At 68.9% G+C, this 18127-nt stretch overlaps 1 protein-coding gene across 31 annotated transcripts in view; it reads left to right on the forward strand.

The window, feature by feature from the left end:
- Positions 1-14816, forward strand: part of PLEC (plectin) — a 57501-nt gene extending 42685 nt beyond the window's left edge. For 29 of the 31 annotated variants that reach the window (XM_021090372.2, XM_085021314.1, XM_021090373.2 and 26 more), the window contains 10 exons: positions 73-256; positions 331-488; positions 578-756; positions 1791-1929; positions 2034-2390; positions 2467-2550; positions 2707-2811; positions 2919-3017; positions 3945-7325; positions 7433-14816. In XM_021090372.2, coding sequence (XP_020946031.2) covers positions 73-256; positions 331-488; positions 578-756; positions 1791-1929; positions 2034-2390; positions 2467-2550; positions 2707-2811; positions 2919-3017; positions 3945-7325; positions 7433-13651 — 10905 coding nt within the window. In that variant the 3' untranslated portion in view covers positions 13652-14816. The remainder of the gene's footprint in view (positions 1-72; positions 257-330; positions 489-577; positions 757-1790; positions 1930-2033; positions 2391-2466; positions 2551-2706; positions 2812-2918; positions 3018-3944; positions 7326-7432) is intronic. The other 2 variants (XM_085021319.1, XM_085021320.1) reach the window with 1 other exon arrangement.
- Positions 14817-18127: the final 3311 nt, after the last annotated feature.

Below are 18127 nucleotides of genomic sequence, written 5' to 3' on the forward strand. Positions count from 1 at the left end.
TCCAGCCGGCTGGGTGGGTGGGGCTGGAGGCGTCTGCCTGCAGCCTGCACTCAGCCTGCGTGCCACCCACAGTTCCGCACCCTGAAGCCCGAGGAACAGCGCCAAGCCCTGCGCAGCCTGGAGCTGCACTACCAGGCCTTCCTGAGGGACAGCCAAGACGCTGGCGGCTTCGGGCCCGAGGACCGGCTGCAGGCTGAGCGCGAGTATGGCTCCTGCAGCCGCCACTACCAGCAGCTGCTGCAGAGCCTGGAGCAGGGTAGGCCCCAGGCAGCCTGGGTGGGGCGGTGGGAGGCCGGGCTGGGCAGCGCGTGAGCAGGATGTGTTCTCCAGGCGAGCAGGAGGAGTCCCGCTGTCAGCGCTGCATCTCAGAGCTCAAGGACATCCGGCTGCAACTGGAGGCTTGTGAGACACGCACGGTGCACCGCCTGCGGCTGCCGCTGGACAAGGAGCCCGCGAGGGAATGTGCCCAGCGCATCGCCGAGCAGCAGGCAGGCCCCGCCCCGCCCTGCCCGCCCGCCCCCAGGGCTGCTGTGTGCTGGGCTGGTGGCATCAGCTTGCTCCTCCCTTGTCTTCTCAGAAAGCGCAGGCGGAGGTGGAGGGGCTAGGCAAGGGGGTTGCCCGGCTCTCTGCTGAGGCCGAGAAGGTCCTGGCCCTGCCCGAGCCATCCCCTGCTGCCCCCACTCTGCGCTCGGAGCTGGAGCTGACCCTGGGCAAGTTGGAGCAGGTCCGCAGCCTGTCCGCCATTTACCTGGAGAAGTGAGTGCATGTGGAGCCCCAGGGCTGGGACATGGGAGCAGGAGCGCGCAGGCCACCGCGCGCTGGCCGAGAACGGGCTGAGGGGCAGGGGCGCGGGGGCTGTTGGGGGATCTGGCCTAGAGATGGCGGGCACAGGCGAGGGTGGGGGTCGTGGAGGGGCCGGAGGGATTCAGTCCTGACCTTCCTTAAAGGTAGGACTTCCTGATGACAGGACGGGGGTTGGGGGCTACGGGAGGAGGACTTGGGGGCGCAGGAACTGGGGTAGGGGAGTGTCAGGTGTGCCGGGCGTGCAGGTAGAGGGGAGGGGCCAGGGCGCACGGTGGGCAGGTGGGGCAGGTGAGGAGTGCTGCGAGGGGAGGTGGCCCACAGGGTCGGACCAAGGGCTCGGCCCCTGGGGGGCAGAGGGCGTCTTGGCAGAGGTGGAGATGAGGCCCTCCGAGGTGGGTGGGGTGAGCGGTGGGCGAGGCGGCTGAGGGCCCAGTCTCCCCTGCAGGCCCGCCTCGGCCCCGTGCACCGGGAAATGCAGAGTTCTCACCCGGGCCCCTCCCCACCCCCAGACTCTGGCGCCTCTTCTGTCCTCAAGGTTCATTTCAGGGTGTCTGCGGACATGGCTGCAAGGGAAACCCGCCCTCCGCCCTCAGGCCCACCTGGCCCACCCGCAGGGCCTGGCCTCCGTTGCAGTCTCTTAGCAGGCTTTCTCCACCCAGCCCCCTGCCATCCGTGAGCAGTGTCACAGCAGGCACGAGGTGCCCTCCCTTGAGGCCGGAAAACTGGCGGGGAGCCCCACCCCACAGTGCCTTGGCGCACGCTGCTCTCTGGCCAGCTCAGCCCCCTCCAGGACGGAGGCTGGAGCGGGGGCCACCTGCGTCCGAAACGTTCCTGACCACCTTCTGCCTGCACCTCCGTTTTTCTCCCCGAAGCCCGTGGACACAGGGGTCTGCTGGCCCCCAGGTCCCTGGTTGCACTGCGTTAGGCTGGCTTCCTCCAGCCCACCCCCGACCCCTGCCCCAGCGCTGAGCCCTCTTCTTCCTCAGGCTCAAGACCATCAGCCTGGTGATCCGCAGCACGCAGGGGGCCGAGGAGGTGCTCCGGGCCCACGAGGAGCACCTCAAGGAGGCCCAGACTGTGCCTGCCACCCTCCCAGAGCTCGAGGCCACCAAGGCTGCGCTGAAGGTACTGCTGCCAGGCTGGCGCCTTGTCACGAGGGCCCTAAGACGCGGGGGGCCAGCGGCAGGGGCCTCGGCCTGACATGGCGCCCTCTCCTCTGGTGTCCACAGAAGCTTCGGGCCCAGGCAGAGGCACAGCAGCCTGTGTTCGACGCCCTGCGCGACGAGCTTCGGGGAGCGCAGGAAGTGGGTGAGCGACTGCAGCAGCGGCACGGCGAGCGGGACGTGGAGGTGGAGCGCTGGCGCGAGCGGGTCACCCAGCTGCTGGAGCGCTGGCAGGCCGTGCTGGTCCAGACTGACGTGCGGCAACGCGAGCTCGAGCAGCTGGGGCGCCAGCTGCGTTACTACCGTGAGAGCGCCGACCCCCTGGGCGCCTGGCTGCAGGACGCCAAGCGGCGGCAAGAGCAGATCCAGGCCGTGCCGCTGGCCCACAGCCAGGCCGTGCGTGAGCAGCTGCGGCAGGAGAAGGTGGGCCTGGGCTGGGGGGGCAGGGGGGGCTCGGGGTGGGGTGCGCCCTGCGGTGCTGACCGCCCGGCCGTCCCAGGCGTTGCTGGAGGAGATCGAGCGCCACGGGGAGAAGGTGGAGGAGTGCCAGAAGTTCGCCAAGCAGTACATCAACGCCATCAAGGTGAGGCTGTGTGGCCTCGAGTCCCAGGGGACGTGTGCGTGGTGGGCCCGGGACCTCAGGGGACCCCAGCCCAGGCCATGCTGGGGGGAGCCTGGGGGCAGGTCCAGGGCCCGGTGGACAGGGCAGAGCTGGCGCCCAACCGGTCTGTCTCTGTAGGACTACGAGCTCCAGCTGGTCACGTACAAGGCACAGCTCGAGCCAGTGGCCTCCCCGGCCAAGAAGCCCAAGGTCCAGTCCGGGTCCGAGAGCGTCATCCAGGAGGTGAGGCGGGTGGGCGGAGGGCGGAGAGCGGGTGGGCTGCACTCTGCCCGGTAGGCTTGCGGCAAGGGCGGGGCTGACTCGGTGCCTCCGCCCTCCCGTCCCCCCAGTACGTGGACCTGCGAACCCGCTACAGTGAGCTGACCACGCTCACAAGCCAGTACATCAAGTTCATCACCGAGACGCTGCGGCGCATGGAGGAAGAGGAGGTATGGCTGCCGGCGGGGGCGGGGGGGGGGGGTGGCCTCCAGCTGCCTGCCCTGTGGCAGATGTAGCCCCTGGGGAGCCGTCTGAGACCAGGCAGCCAGCGCTCCCCACCCCTCCTGGCCCGTGCTGCCAGCACTCTCCCTTCAGCACAGCCTGCGCCAGGCTCTCCTCCCCCGTGGCCTGCCCCACCTCGGCCTGGCGCTGCACTGCTCTCCCCAAGGTGGCTGGCATCTCCTCCTTCTCTTCTCTGTCGGCATGTGCCCCGTGGGCATCCCACCCACTGGCTCTCTTGCGTGTGTTCCTCTTTGGGCTTCGGCGTTGGCCTCTTCACTCGGCCACTGGCTCTGGAAGGACTTGAGATCGTTGGGTTGGAGGGTTTGGGAGGGTGTGCCTGGGTGCTGGGGTGAGGCAGGGTACTGACCTGTTGTGTTCCTCCTACCTCCGGGGTGACCCCTCCATCTGGCCTGCCTGCAGCCTCTGATCAGAGCTTCTGAGGTGGCTCGGATCTGCACTGATGTCACCTGCTGGCCACCTGACCCCAGCCCGCTGGGTCAGGGAGGGGACCCCCCCCCTGCGTGAAGTCAGGCCGCGGGGCATCCAGCGGTGCCCAGATGGGGCTGTGGGGCGGGCCTGCACCCTGCCAACCTCCTGCTTTGCTCTCTCTCCTTGTCCGTCTCTGTCACCTGTCTGCGGGAAGAGGGGAGAACGCCTGGGTCCCCTTCTCCGGGCTGGCGAGCACCACGGGCCAAGCCGCACTCGCTGCCAAGTGCCCTGGGCGGGTGCACGCGCTCTCCCTCGGCTGGGCTCTGACCTCTGTCTTCCCTCGCCCCCCCCCCCCCCGCACCGTGCTGTCAGAGTGAACCGTGCTGGAGCACAGGCTGTGAGCACTGCTCTCTCTGATTCTCTCCCTCTCTCTGCCGCGGCCGCAGAGGCTGGCTGAGCAGCAGCGGGCAGAGGAGCGGGAGCGGCTGGCTGAGGTGGAGGCCGCGCTGGAGAAGCAACGGCAGCTGGCTGAGGCGCACGCCCAGGCGAAGGCCCAGGCAGAGCGGGAGGCACAGGAGCTCCAGCGGCGCATGCAGGAGGAGGTGGCGCGTCGCGAGGAGGTGGCGGTGGACGCGCAGCAGCAGAAGCGCAGCATCCAGGAGGAGCTGCAGCACCTGCGGCAGAGCTCGGAGGCGGAGATCCAGGCCAAGGCCAGGCAGGTGGAGGCGGCTGAACGCAGCCGGCTGCGAATCGAGGAGGAAATCCGCGTGGTGCGGCTCCAGCTGGAGGCGACTGAGCGCCAGCGCGGTGGCGCGGAGGGGGAACTACAGGCTCTGCGTGCGCGGGCCGAGGAAGCCGAGGCGCAGAAGCGGCAGGCCCAGGAGGAGGCAGAGCGCTTGCGGCGGCAGGTGCAAGATGAGACCCAGCGCAAGCGGCAGGCGGAGGCCGAGCTGGCTCTGCGCGTGAAGGCCGAGGCCGAGGCCGCTCGCGAGAAGCAGCGGGCTCTGCAGGCGCTGGAGGAGCTGCGGCTGCAGGCCGAGGAGGCAGAGCGGCGCCTGCGGCAGGCGGAGGCAGAACGGGCGCGCCAGGTGCAGGTGGCCCTGGAGACAGCCCAGCGCAGCGCCGAGGCCGAACTGCAGAGTAAGCAAGCATCCTTTGTGGAGAAGACGGCGCAGCTGGAGCGCACCCTCAAGGAGGAGCACGTGACCGTGGCGCAACTCCGGGAGGAAGCCACTCGGCGCGCACAGCAGCAGGCCGAGGCCGAGCGCGCCCGCGAGGAGGCCGAGCGCGAGCTGGAGCGCTGGCAGCTGAAGGCCAACGAGGCGCTGCGGCTGCGGCTGCAAGCAGAGGAGGTGGCGCAGCAGAAGAGCCTGGCACAGGCTGAGGCAGAGAAGCAGAAGGAGGAGGCAGAGCGGGAGGCACGGCGGCGCGGCAAGGCGGAGGAGCAGGCTGTGCGGCAGCGGGAACTAGCCGAGCAGGAGCTGGAGAAGCAACGGCAGCTGGCAGAGGGCACCGCGCAGCAGCGCCTGGCGGCGGAACAGGAGCTGATCCGGCTGCGGGCTGAGACGGAGCAGGGGGAGCAGCAGCGGCAGCTGCTAGAGGAGGAGCTGGCACGGCTGCAGCAGGAGGCGGCTGTGGCCACGCAGAAGCGTCAAGAGCTGGAGGCCGAGCTGGCCAAGGTGAGGGCTGAGATGGAGGTGCTGCTGGCCAGCAAGGCGCGGGCCGAGGAGGAGTCGCGCTCCACCAGCGAGAAGTCCAAGCAAAGGCTGGAAGCCGAGGCCGGCCGCTTCCGCGAGCTGGCGGAGGAGGCCGCTCGCCTGCGCGCCCTGGCCGAGGAGGCCAAGCGGCAGCGGCAGCTGGCGGAGGAGGATGCGGCGCGGCAGCGGGCAGAGGCGGAGCGGGTGCTCGCCGAGAAGCTGGCCGCCATCAGCGAGGCCACGCGGCTCAAGACTGAGGCGGAGATCGCGCTCAAGGAGAAGGAGGCGGAGAACGAGCGCCTGCGGCGCCTGGCGGAGGACGAAGCCTTCCAGCGGCGGCGGCTGGAGGAGCAGGCGGCCCAGCACAAGGCCGACATCGAGGAGCGGCTGGCGCAGCTGCGCAAGGCCTCGGAGAGCGAGCTGGAGCGGCAGAAGGGGCTGGTGGAGGACACGCTGCGGCAGCGCCGGCAGGTGGAAGAAGAGATTCTGGCCCTCAAGGCCAACTTCGAGAAAGCGGCCGCCGGCAAGGCGGAGCTGGAGCTGGAGCTGGGCCGCATCCGCGGCAACGCAGAGGACACGCTGCGCAGCAAGGAGCAGGCGGAGCAGGAGGCTGCGCGGCAGCGGCAGCTGGCGGCGGAGGAGGAGCGGCGGCGCCGTGAGGCCGAGGAGCGCGTGCAGAAGAGCCTGGCGGCGGAGGAGGAGGCCGCGCGGCAGCGGAAGGCTGCCCTGGAAGAGGTGGAGCGACTCAAGGCCAAAGTGGAGGAGGCCCGGCGCCTGCGGGAGCGTGCAGAGCAGGAGTCCGCCCGGCAGCTGCAGCTGGCCCAGGAGGCCGCCCAGAAGCGGCTGCAGGCAGAGGAGAAGGCGCACGCCTTCGCGGTGCAGCAGAAGGAGCAGGAGCTACAGCAGACCCTCCAGCAGGAGCAGAGCGTGCTGGAGCGGCTGCGCGGCGAGGCAGAGGCAGCCCGGCGGGCGGCGGAGGAGGCGGAGGAAGCGCGGGAGCGGGCCGAGCGCGAGGCGGCGCAGTCCCGCCGGCAGCTGGAGGAGGCAGAGCGCCTGAAGCAGTCCGCGGAGGAGCAGGCGCAGGCCCAGGCGCAGGCCCAGGCCGCCGCCGAGAAGCTGCGCAAGGAAGCTGAGCAGGAGGCAGCTCGGCGGGCCCAGGCGGAGCAGGCGGCTCTGCGGCAGAAGCAGGCTGCCGACGCGGAGATGGAGAAGCACAAGAAGTTCGCTGAGCAGACCCTGCGGCAGAAGGCGCAGGTGGAGCAGGAGCTGACGGCACTGCGGCTGCAGCTGGAGGAGACCGACCACCAGAAGAGCATCCTGGACGAGGAGCTGCAGCGGCTGAAGGCGGAGGTAACGGAGGCTGCCCGCCAGCGCAGCCAGGTGGAGGAGGAGCTCTTCTCTGTGCGCGTGCAGATGGAGGAGCTGGGCAAGCTCAAGGCCCGCATCGAGGCAGAGAACCGCGCGCTCGTTCTGCGGGACAAGGACAACACGCAGCGCCTCCTGCAGGAGGAGGCCGAGAAGATGAAGCAGGTGGCGGAGGAGGCCGCGCGGCTGACTGTGGCGGCCCAGGAAGCTGCACGGCTGCGGCAGCTGGCGGAGGAGGACCTGGCCCAGCAGCGCTCCCTGGCAGAGAAGATGCTCAAAGAGAAGATGCAGGCGGTTCAGGAGGCCACTCGGCTCAAGGCAGAGGCGGAGCTGCTGCAGCAGCAGAAGGATCTGGCTCAGGAGCAGGCCCGGAGGCTGCAGGAGGACAAGGAGCAGATGGCACAGCAGCTGGCACAGGAGACACAGGGCTTCCAGCGGACCCTGGAGACGGAACGGCAGCGGCAGCTGGAGATGAGTGCCGAGGCCGAACGGCTTAGGCTGCGCGTGGCTGAGATGAGCCGGGCACAGGCGCGAGCCGAGGAGGACGCCCAGCGCTTCCGGAAGCAGGCGGAGGAGATAGGCGAGAGGCTGCACCGCACAGAGCTTGCCACGCAGGAGAAGGTGACGCTGGTGCAGACCCTCGAGACCCAGCGGCAGCAGAGCGACCAGGATGCTGAGCGCCTGCGGGAGGCCATTGCTGAGCTGGAGCGCGAGAAGGCCAAGCTCAAGCAGGAGGCCGAGCTGCTGCAGCTCAAGTCCGAGGAGGTACCTCCCCACACGAGGGCGGGGCTCTGCGCTCAGGCGGGCGGCGGGTGGCCCCGGAGCCCCCGGCCTCCCTCACGGCCCCCACCTGCCCTCTTTCCCCTTTACAGATGCAGACGGTGCAGCAGGAACAGCTGCTGCAGGAGACCCAGGCCCTGCAGCAGAGCTTCCTCTCTGAGAAGGACAGCTTGCTGCAGCGGGAGCGCTTCATCGAGCAGGAGAAAGCCAAGCTGGAGCAGCTCTTCCAGGACGAGGTGGCCAAGGCGCAGAAGCTGCGAGAGGAGCAGCAGCGGCAGCAGCAGCAGATGGAGCAGGAGAAGCAGCAGCTGGTGGCCAGCATGGAGGAGGCCCGGCGGCGGCAGCACGCGGCTGAGGAGGGCGTGCGCCGCAAGCAGGAGGAGCTGCAGCGCTTGGAGCAGCAGCGGCAGCAGCAGGAGAAGCTGCTGGCTGAGGAGAACCAGAGGCTGCGTGAGCGGCTGCAGCACCTGGAGGAGGAGCACAGGGCTGCCTTGGCACACTCGGAGGAGATTGCCGCCTCGCAGGCTGCAGCTGCCAAAGCCCTGCCCAACGGCAGGGACGCACCCGACGGCCCGGCCGTGGAGGCAGAGCCCGAGCACGCCTTTGACGGCCTGCGGCGGAAGGTGCCAGCCCAGCGGCTGCAGGAGGTGGGCATCCTGAGCACGGAGGAACTGCAGCGGCTGGCGCAGGGCCGCACCACGGTGGCCGAGCTCGCGCAGCGGGAGGATGTGCGCCACTACTTACAGGGCCGCAGCGGCATTGCTGGGCTGCTGCTGAAGCCTGCCAACGAGAAGCTGACCATCTATGCAGCCCTGAGGAGGCAGCTGCTGAGCCCGGGCACGGCCCTCATCCTCTTGGAGGCCCAGGCGGCCTCCGGCTTCCTCCTCGACCCCGTTCGGAACAGGCGGCTCACCGTCAACGAGGCCGTGAAGGAGGGCCTCGTGGGCCCCGAGCTCCATCACAAGCTGCTGTCGGCCGAGCGCGCCGTCACCGGCTACAAGGACCCCTACACCGGGGAGCAGATCTCCCTCTTCCAGGCCATGAAGAAGGACCTCATCGTCCGCGAGCACGGCCTCCGCCTGCTGGAGGCCCAGATCGCCACGGGCGGCATCATCGACCCCGTGCACAGCCACCGCGTGCCCGTGGCCGTGGCCTACCAGCGCGGCTACTTCGACGAGGAGATGAGCCGCGTGCTGGAGGACCCCAGCGACGACACCAAGGGCTTCTTCGACCCCAACACGCACGAGAACCTCACCTACATGCAGCTGCTGGAGCGCTGCGTGGAGGACCCCGAGACGGGCCTGCGGCTGCTGCCGCTCACAGATCAGGCTGCCAAGGCGGGCGAGCTGGTCTACACCGACTCGGAGGCCCGGGACGTGTTCGAGAAAGCCACGGTGTCCGCCCCGTTCGGCAAGTTCCAGGGCAGGACGGTGACCATCTGGGAGCTCATCAACTCGGAGTACTTCACGGCCGAGCAGCGGCGGGAGCTGCTGCGCCAGTTCCGCACGGGCAAGGTCACCGTGGAGAAGATCATCAAGATCGTGGTCACGGTGCTCGAGGAGCACGAGCAGAAGAGCCAGCTCTGCTTCAAGGGCCTGCGCGCCCTGGTCCCTGCTGCTGAGCTGCTCGAGAGCAGGGTCATTGACCACGACCTCTACCGCCAGCTGCAGCGGGGCGAGCGCTCCGTGCAGGAGGTGGCCGAGGTGGAGGCCGTGCGGCGGGCCCTGCGGGGCTCCAGCGTCATCGCAGGCGTGTGGCTGGAGGAGGCGGGGCGGAAGCTGAGTGTCTACGAGGCCCTGAAGAAGGACCTGCTGCAGCCGGAGGCGGCCGTGGCTCTGCTGGAGGCCCAGGCCGGCACAGGGCACATCATCGACCCTGCCACCAGCGCCCGGCTGACGGTGGACGAGGCGGTGCGCGCCGGCCTGGTGGGGCCCGAGCTGCACGAGAAGCTGCTGTCGGCTGAGAAGGCCGTGACGGGTTACAAGGACCCCTACTCGGGGCAGAGCGTGTCCCTGTTCCAGGCCCTGAAGAAGGGCCTCATCCCCCGGGAGCAGGGCCTGCGGCTGCTGGACGCCCAGCTGTGCACGGGCGGCATCGTGGACCCCAGCAAGAGCCACCGCGTGCCCCTGGACGTCGCCTGTGCCCGGGGCTACCTGGATGAGGAGACCAGCACAGCCCTTTCGGCGCCCAGGGACGACGCCAAGGCCTACCGCGACCCGAGCACGTGGGAGCCAGTCAGCTACAGGCAGCTGCAGCAGCAGTGCCGCGCCGACCAGCTCACGGGGCTGAGTCTGCTGCCGCTTTCCGAGGAGGCTGCCCGAGCCCGGCAGCAGGAGCTCTACTCCGAGCTCCAGGCCCGCGAGGCCTTCCAGAAGGCCACGGTCGAGGTCCCCGTGGGCAGCTTCCAGGGCAGGACGGTGACCGTCTGGGAGCTCATCAGCTCGGAGTACTTCTCGGCCGAGCAGCGGCGCGAGCTGCTGCGCCAGTTCCGCACGGGCAAGGTCACCGTGGAGAAGATCATCAAGATCGTCATCACCATCGTGGAGGAGGCGGAGGCCGTGCGGCAGGAGCGGCTCTCCTTCAGCGGCCTCCGCGCCCCGGTGCCGGCCAGCGAGCTCGTGGCCGCTGGGGTCCTCAGCCAGGCCCAGTTCGAGCAGCTCCAGGACGGCAGGACGTCGGTCAAGGACCTGTCCGAGGTGGACTCCGTGCGGATGCTCCTGCAGGGCAGCGGCTGCCTTGCTGGCGTCTACCTGGAGGACTCGCGGGAGAAGGTCAGCGTCTACGAGGCCATGCGCCGGGGCCTGCTCAGGCCCAGCACGGCCGCCCTGCTGCTCGAGGCCCAGGCGGCCACGGGCTTTCTGGTGGACCCCGTGCGGAACCAGCGCCTGTACGTGCACGAGGCCGTCAAGGCGGGCGTCGTGGGCCCCGAGCTGCACGAGAAGCTGCTGTCGGCCGAGAAGGCCGTCACCGGCTACAAGGACCCCTACTCGGGCAGCACCATCTCCCTCTTCCAGGCCATGAAGAAGGGCCTGGTTCTCAGGGAGCACGGCCTCCGCCTGCTGGAGGCCCAGGTCGCCACGGGCGGCGTCATCGACCCCGTGCACAGCCACCGCGTGCCCCTGGCCGTGGCCTGCCAGCGCGGCTACCTGGACGAGGAGCTGAGCCGCGTGCTGGAGGACCCTGGCGACGACGCCAAGGGCTTCTTCGACCCCAACACGCACGAGAACCTCACGTACGGGCAGCTGCTGGCGCGCTGCGTGGAGGACCCCGAGACGGGCCTGCGGCTGCTGCCACTGAGAGGCGCCGAGAAGGCGGAGGTGGTGGAGACCACGCGGGTGTACACCGAGGAGGAGACCCGGCGGGCCTTCGAGGAGACGCAGATCGACATCCCCGGGGGCGGCCGCCACGGGGGCGCCACCATGTCGCTGTGGGAGGTGATGCAGTCGGACCTGATCCCCGAGGAGCAGCGGGCGCGGCTGCTGGCCGACTTCCAGGCCGGCCGCGTGACCAAGGAGCGCATGATCGTCATCATCATCGAGATCATCGAGAGGACGGAGGTGGTCCGGCAGCAGCACGCGGCTTCCTACGAGCACGGCCGCCGCCGCCTCACCGCCGAGGACCTGGTCGAGGCGCGGGTCATCTCCCGCGAGGCCTACAGCCTGCTCCGAGAGGGCGCCAGGACCCTCCGGGAGGTGCTGGAGGCCGAGTCGGCCTGGCGCTACCTCCACGGCACGGGCTGCGTGGCCGGCGTCTACCTGCCCGGCTCCAAGCAGACCCTGTCCGTCTACCAGGCCCTCAAGAAGGGGCTGCTGAGCGCCGAGGTCGCCCGCCTGCTGCTGGAGGCGCAGGCGGCCACGGGCTTCCTGCTGGACCCGGCGAAGGGTGAGCGGCTGACCGTGGACGAGGCCGTGCGGAAGGGCCTGGTGGGCCCCGAGCTGCACGACCGGCTGCTGTCGGCCGAGCGGGCCGTGAGCGGCTACCGCGACCCCTACACGGAGCAGACCATTTCGCTCTTCGAGGCCATGAGGAAGGACCTGATCCCTGCCGAGGAGGCCCTGCGGCTGCTGGACGCTCAGCTGGCCACAGGCGGCATCATGGACCCGCGCCTGAGCATCCACCTGCCGCTGGAGGTGGCCTACCAGCGGGGCTACCTCAACAAGGACACGCACGACCAGCTCTCGGAGCCCAGCGAGGTGCGCGGCTACCTGGACCCCTCCACGGACGAGCGCCTCAGCTACACGCAGCTGCTGCGGCGGTGCCGCCGTGACGAGGGCAGCGGCCTGCTCCTCCTGCCGCTCTCGGACGCCCGCCAGCTGACCTTCCGCGGCCTGCGCAAGCAGATCACGGTGGAGGAGCTGGTGCGCTCGCACGTCATGGACGAGGCCACGGCGCTGCGTCTGCAGGAGGGCCTGACCTCCGTGGAGGAGGTCTCCAAGAACCTGCAGAAGTTCCTCGAGGGCACCAGCAGCATCGCCGGCGTGCTCGTCGACGCCACCAAGGAGCGCCTGTCCGTGTACCAGGCCATGAAGAAGGGCATCATCCGGCCGGGCACGGCCTTCGAGCTCCTGGAGGCGCAGGCGGCCACCGGCTACGTCATCGACCCCATCAAGGGGCTCAAGCTGACCGTGGAGGAGGCCGTGCGCATGGGCATCGTGGGCCCGGAGTTCAAGGACAAGCTGCTGTCGGCCGAGCGCGCCGTCACCGGCTACAGGGACCCCTACTCCGGGAAGCTCATCTCGCTCTTCCAGGCCATGAAGAAGGGCCTGATCCTCAAGGATCACGGCATCCGCCTGCTCGAGGCCCAGATCGCCACGGGCGGCATCATCGACCCCGAGGAGAGCCACCGCCTGCCCGTGGACGTGGCCTACCAGCGCGGCCTCTTCGACGAGGAGATGAACGAGATCCTGACGGACCCCAGCGACGACACCAAGGGCTTCTTCGACCCCAACACGGAGGAGAACCTCACCTACCTGCAGCTCATGGAGCGCTGCGTCACCGACCCCCAGACAGGGCTGCGGCTGCTGCCGCTGAAGGAGAAGAAGCGGGAGCGGAAGACGTCCTCCAAGTCCTCGGTGCGCAAGCGGCGCGTGGTCATCGTGGACCCAGAGACCGGCAAGGAGATGTCGGTGTACGAGGCCTACCGCAAGGGCCTCATCGACCACCAGACCTACCTGGAGCTCTCGGAGCAGGAGTGCGAGTGGGAGGAGATCACCACCTCCTCCTCGGACGGCGTGGTCAAGTCCATGATCATCGACCGCCGCTCGGGCCGCCAGTACGACATCGACGAGGCCCTCGCCAAGAGCCTCATCGACCGCTCGGCGCTGGACCAGTACCGCGCCGGCACGCTCTCCATCACCGAGTTTGCCGACATGCTCTCGGGCAGTGCCGGCGGCTTCCGCTCGCGCTCGTCCTCGGTGGGCTCCTCCTCCTCCTACCCCGTCAGCCCTGCCGTCTCCAGGACCCCGCTGGCCTCCTGGTCCGACCCCACCGAGGAGACGGGCCCCGTGGCCGGCATCCTGGACACGGAGACGCTGGAGAAGGTGTCCATCACGGAGGCCATGCACCGCAACCTGGTGGACAACATCACCGGGCAGCGGCTGCTGGAGGCGCAGGCCTGCACCGGCGGCATCATCGACCCCGGCACCGGCGAGCGCTTCCCGGTCACCGAAGCCGTCAACAAGGGCCTGGTGGACAAGATCATGGTGGACCGCATCAACCTGGCCCAGAAGGCCTTCTGCGGCTTCGAGGACCCGCGCACCAAGACCAGGATGTCGGCCGCGCAGGCCCTGAAGAAGGGGTGGCTCTACTACGAGGCCGGGCAGCGCTTCCTGGAGGCGCAGTACCTGACCGGCGGCCTCATCGAGCCCGACACGCCCGGCCGCGTGCCCCTGGACGAGGCCCTGCAGCGCGGCACGGTCGACGCCCGCACCGCCCAGAAGCTGCGCGACGTCTCCGCCTACTCCAAGTACCTCACCTGCCCCAAGACCAAGCTCAAGATCTCCTACAAGGACGCGCTGGACCGCAGCATGGTGGAGGAGGGCACGGGCCTGCGGCTGCTGGAGGCTGCCGCCCAGTCCAGCAAGGGTTACTACAGCCCCTACAGCGTCAGCGGCTCCGGCTCCACGGCCGGCTCGCGCTCCGGCTCGCGCACCGGCTCCCGGGCCGGTTCCCGCCGAGGCAGCTTTGACGCCACCGGCTCCGGCTTCTCCATGACCTTCTCTTCCTCGTCCTACTCCTCCTCGGGCTACGGCCGCCGCTATGCCTCGGGGCCCGCGCCCTCCCTGGGGGGCCCCGAGTCGGCGGTGGCCTGACCCCCCCCCCCCCGCCTGTGCCCTGCCCCCCACTCTGCATGTGGCCAGGCCCCCGCCCAGGGGCCGGGGTCTCTCTGTCCTGTTTAACGGTGTCTTCGTCCCAAGCGGTGCCTCAAGTCTAACCAAAAAGACCAGACTAACACATTAATATATACTCGCTGTCCTGACAGCCTGTTTCTCACGGGGTCGGGGCCCGTCCAGCCCACGGACCCCCCGAGTCTCCCTGCGCCTCTCTACCTGCCACTCACCACAGCCAGGTGCCTTGGAGGGTCCAGAGCTGGCTGGCCCCCACCTCCGCCCTCCCGCCTCCGCACAGGGTCCCGTCTGGGCGGGAGCCCCCAGCGCCCAGCTCGGGCCGCCCCACCAGCCCCGCCCGCTCAGGGCAGCAGAGTTGGCTCCCCCCCAGTCGCAGGGCCCCTGGGGCCGGGGAGTGGGGGTGGGGGGTGGGGGTGGGGGGTCTCCTGTCCCCAGGACTGATCTGCTCGCTCGGTGGGCCTTGCTGGTCAGCCGTCTCCTCTAGCCTGCCCAGAGAAGCCCTTCCCCATGGGAAGGTGAGGTCCGGCCTGCAGACCCAGCTGCCCCAGGCCGGCCCCAGCCCGTTCCCGGAGCACTTCGGCCTCCGCCCCCGGCCCCCCACGCCCTCCGGGGACCCCAGGCCTCTGGCTGCAGCCTTCCAGCCTCAGCCCCCTCGTAAGTGCCTTTTGTCCTTCCTCTGCTCCTCAGGCCCCAAGGACCCCGACCTGGGGTGGGAGACAGACCCTCCTGGTGACGGGCAAGCCGGCTGGGCACCGCTGGGCTTCTGCAGGTCTCTCCGCCCGTGGGCCCAGTGTGCCCTGCAGCCCACTCGGGGCGGGGGGGGGGCTGGCCGCCACCTCTCCTGGGGCACCTCAGCCCGTGTTGGGCCCAGAGACGCCTGCCAGGTGTCTGTGCTGACCAAGGCCACCCAGCCCAGGGCCGCCCCCTCCTGTTCTCTCCAGCCCCCGGCCCTGATGGCTTCTCCCTGCCTCCACTTTGACTGAGCTTTTGCATGTTCCACTAACCCAGGTAGGCGGCAGGTGGAGGCGCCAGGCTTCGGCGGCTTCGGCTGCTTCGGCGAAGGCAGAGCGCCCACCTGACCGCGGCCAGGTCTGCAGCCCTCACCCCAATAAAAGCAGTTCCAACCTTCTGTGGCTCCCGCCTCCCTTTCTGTCCGGACATCTCGGGTGTATGTCGGGTGGGTGGGGAGCTGCAGCTCCAGGCTCTGTGCTCGGCCCCGGGTCCTGGCCTGGGGCGGAGGAGTGGGGACCTCCGTGGGGTGGCCCAGAGCACCGGGGCCGGGGTGGGGGTGGCGGTGTCCGCTGGGGCCGCTCCTGGCATGACCCAGCACCTGCCGGCAGGGTGCCGCTCTGCCTGGCCCCGGGCGGCTTGTGATCTGCCCTCACGTCCGAGGCAGGGTCTCACATGCCCATCAGCCGGTCACTGACCGTCCCCCACCGTGTGGAGGGAGCAGGGACCCCCGCAGGTAAGCTGGTCCGTGCCAGCTCCTCCCCCCCCACCACCCCTGCTCCTCACTCAGTTGATCCCACCGTCTCCAGGAGCCTTCCTGGGAAAACGTGGGGGCGTGCGTGGGGCAAACCGAGGCCCCTCCCCCGGCTTTGCCCCTGGCGGGGGTTCCCGTGCCTCAGGCGGGGTGGGGTCCTGGTTACCCCGCCCTCGTCGGGCTCTGCCCCCTTGCCCGCTTGCAGCTAAGCCAGGCGTGGAGATGCCGGGCCGCCCCAGCGGCGTGTCAGCCCTGCCTTCACCAGGAGTTTCGGGTCCTCCGGCGGAGGTGACCGCTTGACCTGCTGGACAGCTGCAGGAGCCACTGTCCTGGGAGCAGGGGCACGCAGCCGCTGTCCCCAGGGGGCGGTGTTTCCTGGGGGACTTAACACCGAGGGGGCAGGATGAGAAGCCCCAGTTCCCCCAGAGGCACTGTGGGGGGTGGGGGCAGGCCGCTCCCGCGTCCACTCCTCACTTCCCAGACCCGGTGGTCCACCTTCTGGGGTCCTTGACTCAAGGTCACGCCCTTGTTCACAAGCGCTCTGCTGCTGTCCTAAGGGTGTCAGCTGCTTCCTTTCCAGGCTGTCGGACATTCTCTGCAGGGTGCCGTGTCCCGTTACCCCGGGCCCAGGCTGTCCCACTTGCCAGAAGGGTGGTCAGAGGCCCACGGGATGCTTTTTTGCAGGCGCCCACGTGCAGGCCGAGGCGCAGAGGCAGCAAGGCCGGAGCGATTGCTTTCCCGCCCCGTTGCCAGCTGGTTTCTGGCGGGCAGGTGTGGCCTCTGGGGTCTCTTGCTGGGAGACCAGGGTGACCACGAGGGGCTGGGCCGGCCTGGGAGTGGGGGGCGAGTGGTCAGCCCGCCTCAGTCGGGGTCTCAGCTGGATGGGGACCCGCACCCACAGGCGCTCAGTCCTGCGGTCCACGGACGGCTCGGTGGCCCCTCTGCTCGGCGTTCCCAGCGGGCGTTGCATGTGACAGAGGCCGCGCAGCCCTGTCCACCTGGCACTTCCTTCCAGCTCCTCCAGGCCTGCTCTCAGGCCCTGGCCGCCTGCCCAGGCCATGCCTCCTGCGCTGTGCTGCTCCTCTCCCGCCTGGGTGCAAGCCAGGAGCTGCGGGAGTCCCCTCCCCAGGGGGACGGCCCCATAGCATGGTGACCATGGGGCCAGCCCAGGCTTGGTGCTCCTGCGTCACCTCAACGTGGGGGCCCTCTCCACAGCCGTGCAGTGGCAGGCACTGGGGGACGGGCGAGGGCCGCCTGCTCAGGGTGCTCTCCAACTCCGCGTGCACCTGGGCCTAGGCGTCCACCCCTCAGCTCAGACCCTCGCTGAGCGCACCGGCCCTGGGACGGGTATCCACGGCCCCAGCTCCTGATGGTCACCCGTGTACCGTGGTCAGGTGTCCAGTCCGCACCAACCGCAGGGGCGTCTCTGGGGAGCCTGCTGGTGCTCCGTCCTCACTTGAGAGCCGAAGCTCTGTGCTCAGCGCCCCCTTGGGGTCTTGCCAGAGGCCCCACCTCACTTTCTTACCCGCCCGCCACAGGCCCGAGGGCGTGCAGGCCTGTGGGGTCGAGCAGCCCCAGGAGCAGGACCTTCGTACCACAGCCTCCCAGGCGTGCTGCCCTTCTCTTCGTGAGCCCGACTCCGCATAGAAACTTCCATGTCACCCAAAAATGGACTGAGGTCACATCCCCAAGTGTGACACCCTGCCCCTGCGTGGCACACGGAGGCCGGCCAGCTGCAGCCTCTCCTTCTGTGGCAGGAAGTGCAAGGCCCCAAACTCGTCCTTGCGTGGACAGGATGTGCTGGCAGGAGGCTTTGGACCTGGAGCGACCGGCCCCTGTACCTTTGCCCAGGGCGTAGAGCCCGCGCTCAAACGCACGTGCCTGTGTGTCGTGTCCTGAACACCCAGGACACTGGCCGTTTGCCACTCGTCAGGCCTGTCGATTACGCTGTTGTCAGCAAGGGGACCATCTGTTTTCTGTGCGTTGACCAGATTCCACGGAGACCCAACGGGGAGCCAATGCCGCCTGGGTCCAAGTAAGATGGGCTTGTTGTCCCACAGCGCGGCCAGCTCTGCTCCTGCCCTTCCACCAGGGAGAGAAAGAATCCTTTTCTGGAGTTCCCTTGTGGCGCAGGGGGTTAAGGATCTGGCCTTGTCACTGCCGCAGCTCAGGTCTCTGCTCTGTCTTGGGTTTGATCCCTGGCCCAGAACTTGCACAGGTGTGGCCTCCCCCAAAAAATCCTTTGTGAAGTCAAGAGCCTTGGACCAATTTTCAGAGGCTGTGCTGATGTGTTCTGGAAAAGATTCCGCACACGGCACAAGAACTGGCCTTGGCGGGGCTGTGGGTTGTGTTTGGAGCACTGGGGCCGTGCGGTTCCTGGGAAGCTGGTGAGCAGCCCCCTTGTGTGCAGGGTTTGAGGTGTTGTTAGTCTCTGCTTCGTGTATTGTCCTGGCTGGAAATGGGAGCGTTTCTAGCTCTTGCCTCTGGGCTTGTCCGCTGCAGCAGTTCTCACAAAGTGAGCGCCTCCAACCATTAGGGTTGTCCATTCCGGGTCCATATCCGTGGGCTGCTGGGGGACTGCCCTGTGGACCCACTGGATCCTTTGTAGGGGGACCCAGACCAGGACCCCCTTTGTCGCCAGACACCCATGTTCCCCACTCCAACAGGGAGTCTGGCTTGGCACTCAGGATCCCCAGGCGTCAGTGCCAGCTCAGACCCTGACCTGGGTGTGCCCCTCTCCCCAGGATACAGCTGTCCAGATAGTGGCCTTGGGCCCTCAGAGAGGCGCTGTTTACACTGGAACACGGGTGTGCGTGTGTCTGGGTGTTCTGGGGCGATCGGTCCCTTTGGGACTCTGGGTCTGAGATTTGGCTTAGGGAGAGCGCGCCAACCTCAGCCTTACTACTCACTTTTAAATTTCTTCAGGAGTTCCCATGGTGGCGCAGCAGAAGGAATCC

The sequence above is a fragment of the Sus scrofa genome, chromosome 4 (assembly GCF_054392235.1).
Source record: "Sus scrofa isolate SSC_HxYL_T2T_F1_AM1 chromosome 4, Sscrofa_HxYL_maternal_Yorkshire_Landrace_v2.0, whole genome shotgun sequence".
NCBI classification, from domain to species: domain Eukaryota; kingdom Metazoa; phylum Chordata; class Mammalia; order Artiodactyla; family Suidae; genus Sus; species Sus scrofa.